Here is a 6,208-nt window from a genome sequence, read left to right on the forward strand (position 1 = left end):
GTCTACAATTCCCAACGTCATTTTGGTGCTTTGCTGATGTTTCTACTTGATTTCTGAATTTCCAAACGGAAACCACAAACACCCATAGCGCAGTCATCATTTCCTAATCGTGTTGATTTCTTAAAATCACTTTTCCTTAGAGGATATGTAGGAGATCAGTACTCACGGAAAACTCTAGAAAATTATTTTAGGCCACACAGAACAAAAAGCAACAGAAGAACAGAAAATTTACTCGGATTTTGAGGAAGCCACAAATAGCACGATAAATTAAGTGGTTACAGGTCTTTCGGGTCATCTGAGGCGGCTCTGAAAAGAGCCTTTGGGGGGCCGTGCCCGGGGGCAGGAGGCGGCTCATGTGCTCATGGTGAACCTGAGCACAGCCCTGGTGCCCTCGGTCACGGCATGCTTGCGGAGCTCCCCGGTCAGCAGCAGGTGCACGGCGGCCTGGATATCCTGTGAGGTGAGGGTGCAGCGCTGGTTGTAACGGGCCAGGCGGCCGGCCTCTTCGGCGAGGCGCTCGAAGAGGTCGCTAATGCACGAGTCCATGACGTTCACGGCCTGCTGGGACAGGCTGAGGCCGTCGTGGACCAGCTTCAGAACCCTGGGGAAATAGGTGGCGAAACTGTCCTCGCCGCGGCGGCCGCGGCGGCAGCGGGTGTGACGGCGGCTGCGGCGGCGATGGCGCCTGGGCTTCTTCTGTTTCAGGGCCGTCGGAGCGCCCTTCTCAGGCGCCTGGGTGCTGACACCTTCCTCCGGAGACGGGGCAGAGGCAGGCTCCGCCATCCCTCAGGCAACCCCCAAGAGCTAGGAGGCACCGACGATGGCGCTGCTGCCAGGCGGGGAGCCCTTTTTATAGTCGCTGCCTTGCCTCACGTCATGCGTGACCTCGACTTCTGACTGGGTGTCAGGGCACACAGGGAGCGCGTGAGTGAGCCTAGCGGAGTGCGCTGGGACTGCACGGTCCTCCTGCTGGCGGTCCCTCCACCAATCACAGTGAGCGTCTGGAGCCCTGCAAGCTGCCTGTCTGGTCCCATACAGAAATTCACAGCAAGAGAACCCACACAGGAAGGCTGTGGCACCGCCAGCAGAGGGCTCCTGGACGTGGAGATGTGTCGGTCCACCTCCCGCCTCCGGTTCTGATCGAAACCCTCAATGAATCAGGATAACGGAGTAAAAAACTACCGTTTGTAAAGAGTGAAATCAAACACAACTGGGGTATTTAGACCTACATAAGAAAATTCAGCATTTACCAGGTTTGTAGTCACACTCCTAATGATACTTAGATCCGAAAAAGTACCCTACATTCTAGCATTGCTGAATACATAGAACAGCCCTTGATTGAAAGAGAAAAAAGGTATTGGTCTAATTTTGCAGTAAGTCACCCAAAAGGTAAGAGACAGTCAAGAAATAGTTTAAAATCACGTGCTTTTCAAAAATCGGACAGTTCGAGAAAATTTATTCCTTAAACGTATTTGTGGAAAAATGAACCCCAAATACGGAACCAGTACAGAATGAAGAAGAATTAGAGAAATGGAGGTCATCAAGGAACTTGTCACAGAAAGAAAGAAAGAAAAGAAAGAATGAAAGAAAGAAAGAAAGAAAGAAAGAAAGAAAGAAAGAAAGAAAGAAAGAAAGAAAGAAAGAAAGAAAACAATAAACAACCATACAGTACAATTCACAGTAAATGAGCCCTCAGGCAAAGAATCACACCCATTCCATCAGGAGCTGCTTCCACCTCAACTCCAAGGCTGAAGAGTCCAGGAAAATTTTGATTGGCTCTCTTGGGAAACCCGGTTCCATGGTGAGCCGGTGGCTATGACTCCGTGGCTACAGGTTCCTCATTGCCTGACTGAGAACAGACTGGGGCTTGAGCTGCTCTGATTGGACCTTCCATCATCCCTATTATGCATAAATGCAAGTCATGAAGGTTTGTGCTTTCTAAACCCAAAGATTATAGACTGGAGAGGAACATAACTGGATAAAACTGAACGAGTTAAAATAGTAACTTCAGTTTCTAGAAAGCCTAGGGATAGGTATTGCTTCTTGAAATTTTCTCCTTAGTTATTTCTGTGATCGGTTGGGTCCTCCTTTGTGTTTCTGTATGTACTCCATAATACTGAGAATGCCGAAAAACGTTTGATGCAGGATGTTTGTCCTGCTCCTACTATGTTCCCCATATGGATGCTTACAGTTCGTTATTTATTCTCCATGAGTTTGAGGATTCCAGCACCGGCCAGAAATTTAAAAAAAAACAAATGTATATATAAATATAATATATATATATATATATATATATATGTATATGTATATATTTGTATGTACACACATATATATTCATTTTTACATGTATACAGACACATATGTATATGTGTATGTGTATATGTGTGTTTGTGTGTGTGTGTATAAATACTATGTGTGTGTGTGTGTGTGTGTGTGTGTGTGTGTGTGTGTGTGTGTGACTGTGGATATATATTTGAGGACTGAAACACAGGAGAGAAATAACTGAGTCAAAAATGTCAAGAAACAATATCTAATCCACCTTCTTTAGAAACTGAAGTTACTAGTTTAATTCATTCAGATTTTACCAATTCTGTTCATTGCCAGGCAATATAATGTGTGTGGAAATATATATACATTTTTTTTTTTTTAGAAAGGTAAAACATCATGTTTTGCATCTATGTGCAATGGGGATGATGGGAGGGACCTGTTGGATGAGGTGTCCCAGGCTGAACCAATTAGAAGCCTCCTGAAATGTTTGGACTTGCAGTTGAGGGGAATTGTGTCATTAAATAGGTCTGAGTCCTTGACTGCTGTTTGTTGTTTTGTTTGAATGGTTTTATGCTTTTAATCATGTTGATTTACAGATATTATATTAGTTTCTAAAGCTGTCGTAAATAAATTCGAGAGTCTCGGTGACTTAAAAAATATATATTTATCATCTCACAGTTCTGGATGCCAAATAGCCCCTCTTCATAAGCACACCAGTCATATTGGGTTAGGACCGACCCTCACGACTTCACTTTAAAGACAGTTACCTCTATAGAGACTATCTCCAAAATAGGGTCACCTCCTGAAGTACTGGGGGGTCACAAGGTCAACACAAGAATTTTGAGAGGGTACAATTCAATAAAGAATATTAAGCTTTCTGCCCCTCCAAAAAATTAATGTACTTCCATGAAAAATACATTCACACCTTCCCTACAGCCCCCAAATCTTAACCCATTGCAGTTCAACTTTAAGTCCAAAATCTCATCTACAAATCTTATATATCTGCTACGGGTGAGACTCCAGTTGTGACTGATGCTGAGGCAGAATTTATCCTTATCCCTGAACCTGCGAAAACAGACAGCAAATTACCAGTTTCCAAAAACAGTAGCGGGACAGGCATAGAATAGACATTACCATTCCAAATGTGAGAAATCAGAAGAAAACTAGAGTTTATGGGCCCTAAGCAGGTTTGCACCATAGTAGGGCTAATTCCATTAGATTTAAGGGATTGAAAACAGTCCTCTTTAATCATTGCTCTGCCCTCTGGACCCTCTGGGATAGCAGCATGAAACTCTCAGCCCTGGGCAGTGGGGACCTCTTCCCCAGCCTGGTTTGTTACAGAAGAGGTGGCACTAGCCATCTAGAATGGAGAAAGCGGCCTCCATCTATGGGATCAAGGAGATGATGGCCTCATCCCCCAGACCTGTGTCCCTGTTCTCAACAAGACTCTGTCTGGATTCTCCTCTTGCCATTGCTGTTTTCTCAGAGTCCTGCTGGAAGAGTGGAATCACCATAGCTTTACTGATGTCTTCCTTGGTTTCCCAGGGTCTGAAAAGTACGTGCAAGTCTGCAGCCACAGGCCGACTGGAAAACAACTTTACATCCACGTAAATACTGTCATCTTGCCCCATAACCACAGTTCAACAGATCACATAACTGTGGGAAAGGAGGGAACCCCAATAAATGCTTACCAAGGAAAAACTGTGTCCTTTTACATTCTTTTACAGCCCATGTGGTTTTAGGTCCCAACATGGCTTTGGTCCTGCTCACTCTAGCGATATTAATGAAATTTGAGAAAGAGAGAAGAAAAGTGGGGTTTGAGGTTCAAGATCCTAAGTGGAATCAAGTGCATCTGATTACTCACTTCAGGAGGGGCGTGAGGAAAAAGGGCACTTACTGAGTGAACATCTAGGATCCAGTGGTGTGGTTTACTACGTAGACAAGCTACGGGAAGTGCCTTTACTGCTTAAATAACACATTACGAGTACCAACGTAGCTAGAAAAAATATTAAGAAGAGAAAATAACCCACCAATTTTTTTTTAATGGTGGAATAAGCGTTAAGTCAGGTCTTTGCTGAAGAAAGCTGTCATAGCTATATCATATTGCAAAAATAGACTTGAAGTCAACGGAGATTCCTTGAGGATAAAGATAGTCCCCCTGGGATAAAATGTTCAATTCATGTGGGAGGTATTATAAATTTAAGATGACCTATACTGGGTAGGGTAGCTTCAAACTATTTAAGTCAACACTTGACTGAATGACAATAAGGAGTAGCGAAGGTCACCACGAAATATAGACATTTGCAGCCACCTGTAAGCAAGTGGCCGAAACGTAACAAGGACTTAGAAATAAAACACCTACCAAGCTTGCTTGACGAAATGGAGTAATGCGATAATATGAACCCGGAAATTAGAGAATGTGTTTTATCCACCTGATGTATATTTATGCACATAGAACATGTACTCGGCCATCAAGCAAGATTCCAGAAGTATCAAATACATATCACATTCTCTGACTACAGTACATTTAAGAATCAATGACAAACCATGTTGTCAAAACCAAATGTTTGGGATGACACAAATCACTCTAAAGAAATAATGGGCCAAAGGACAAATCATTACAGGGACTGAAAAATATTTATTGATGCGTGAGAATAAAATTTGTGGGGCATGCGTGAGTGCTACTGAGAGAGGATTTTATGGCCCACGTGCTGATTAAAAAGATTAAAAAGAAGGAAGCCTTGATCAGGCATTTTACGGAAGACCAAGCACAAACGATCACAAAGAACAACAAGAAGCACGATTGAAGAGGTGCCACCTCGCTCAAGTCTCCTGGAAAATGCCTACTACAACCACAGTGACATACTATTTCACACCGTCGGAGCAGTGAGAATTAGAAAGGTCAGACCGCATCAAATGTTGGTGACTAGTGGGGACTCACACTCTGGTATTAGGAGGACAAATTGGTCTGACCATCTTGGAGAGCAATCTGGCAATACTAATTAATGCGCAGGATGCACACACTGCTGACAGCAGCAGTTCCATTGCTGGGTACACTACCTAGTGGCCTGAACACAAGGAGACGTGTGTGGGAACATTCTTAGCAGCCCTGTGGTCTGGGTGGGGCCTCTGGAAGATCTGCAGGGACCGAAGAGACAGCTAATGGACCCTGAAGCACTGACCTGGAAGAGGGAGGGATAGCACTAGATGTAGTCTCTCGAAAATGGAAACAGGTGTTCAAACAAAGATTCCTACATGAACGTTCAGAGGTGCCCTATTCTCAATAGCCAAAAGGGGGAAACAACCCAAATGCCCATCAATGGACAAATAGATAAACTAAATGTCGTCCATCCATACCATGGATTATTATTCAGCTGTGAAAAGGAAGGAAGCAAGTACCGATTCACGCTACCACGTAGATGTACCATGAGGAAAACATTACACTATGTGAAAGCCGCCAGACACAGAAGGCCATGCGTTGAGTTCCATGGGAGGGAGAGCTCCACATGGGGGAAACCTCTGTCGACAGAAAGCAGATAAGTGGTTGCCAAGAGCTATTTATTGGGAGCGTGTGTATGTGTGTGCTCGGGGGTGGGGGGACGACGAGCATGGGGAGTGAGTGCTTAACGGGTACAGGGGTTTCTTGGCGGGGTGGTGAAAATGCTTTGGAAGCAGACGGTTGTGATTGTTCCACGACATCAAGAATGTACTTGACACCATGTCGTACCCGTCCCCCACCCCTCTTTCTTTATCTTGCCTGCGATGCTCGGGTCCTACAGAAGGCGAGCGCTGCCACAGAGGGAGGGCCCAGGGGCGAGAGCGTGCGGGTGCCTTGCACCTGCCCTGGCCGGCCGTTTGTAGGCCCAGGCCCGCTCCCTCGGGGTCAACTGGAGGGCAGTGACGTCACCAGTGTGCGCGGCCACGAGCCTGTTCCGGACCA

The 6,208-nt window shown here is 45.2% G+C and overlaps 1 protein-coding gene across 1 annotated transcript; it reads right to left on the minus strand.

The window, feature by feature from the left end:
* Positions 1-351: 351 nt before the first annotated feature.
* On the minus strand, positions 352-783 carry LOC134368256 (histone H2B-like). The gene has a single exon (XM_063084804.1). It carries the CDS (start codon positions 781-783, stop codon positions 352-354), a length of 432 nt encoding a protein of 143 aa, XP_062940874.1.
* Positions 784-6,208: the final 5,425 nt, after the last annotated feature.

This window comes from Cynocephalus volans, chromosome X (assembly GCF_027409185.1).
Source record: "Cynocephalus volans isolate mCynVol1 chromosome X, mCynVol1.pri, whole genome shotgun sequence".
NCBI classification, from domain to species: Eukaryota; Metazoa; Chordata; class Mammalia; order Dermoptera; family Cynocephalidae; genus Cynocephalus; species Cynocephalus volans.

What these genes read in the sequence shown, in the direction of transcription:
- LOC134368256 (XM_063084804.1), bottom strand. Translation starts at nt 783, where the DNA reads ATGGCGGAGCCTGCCTCTGCCCCGTCTCCGGAGGAAGGTGTCAGCACC.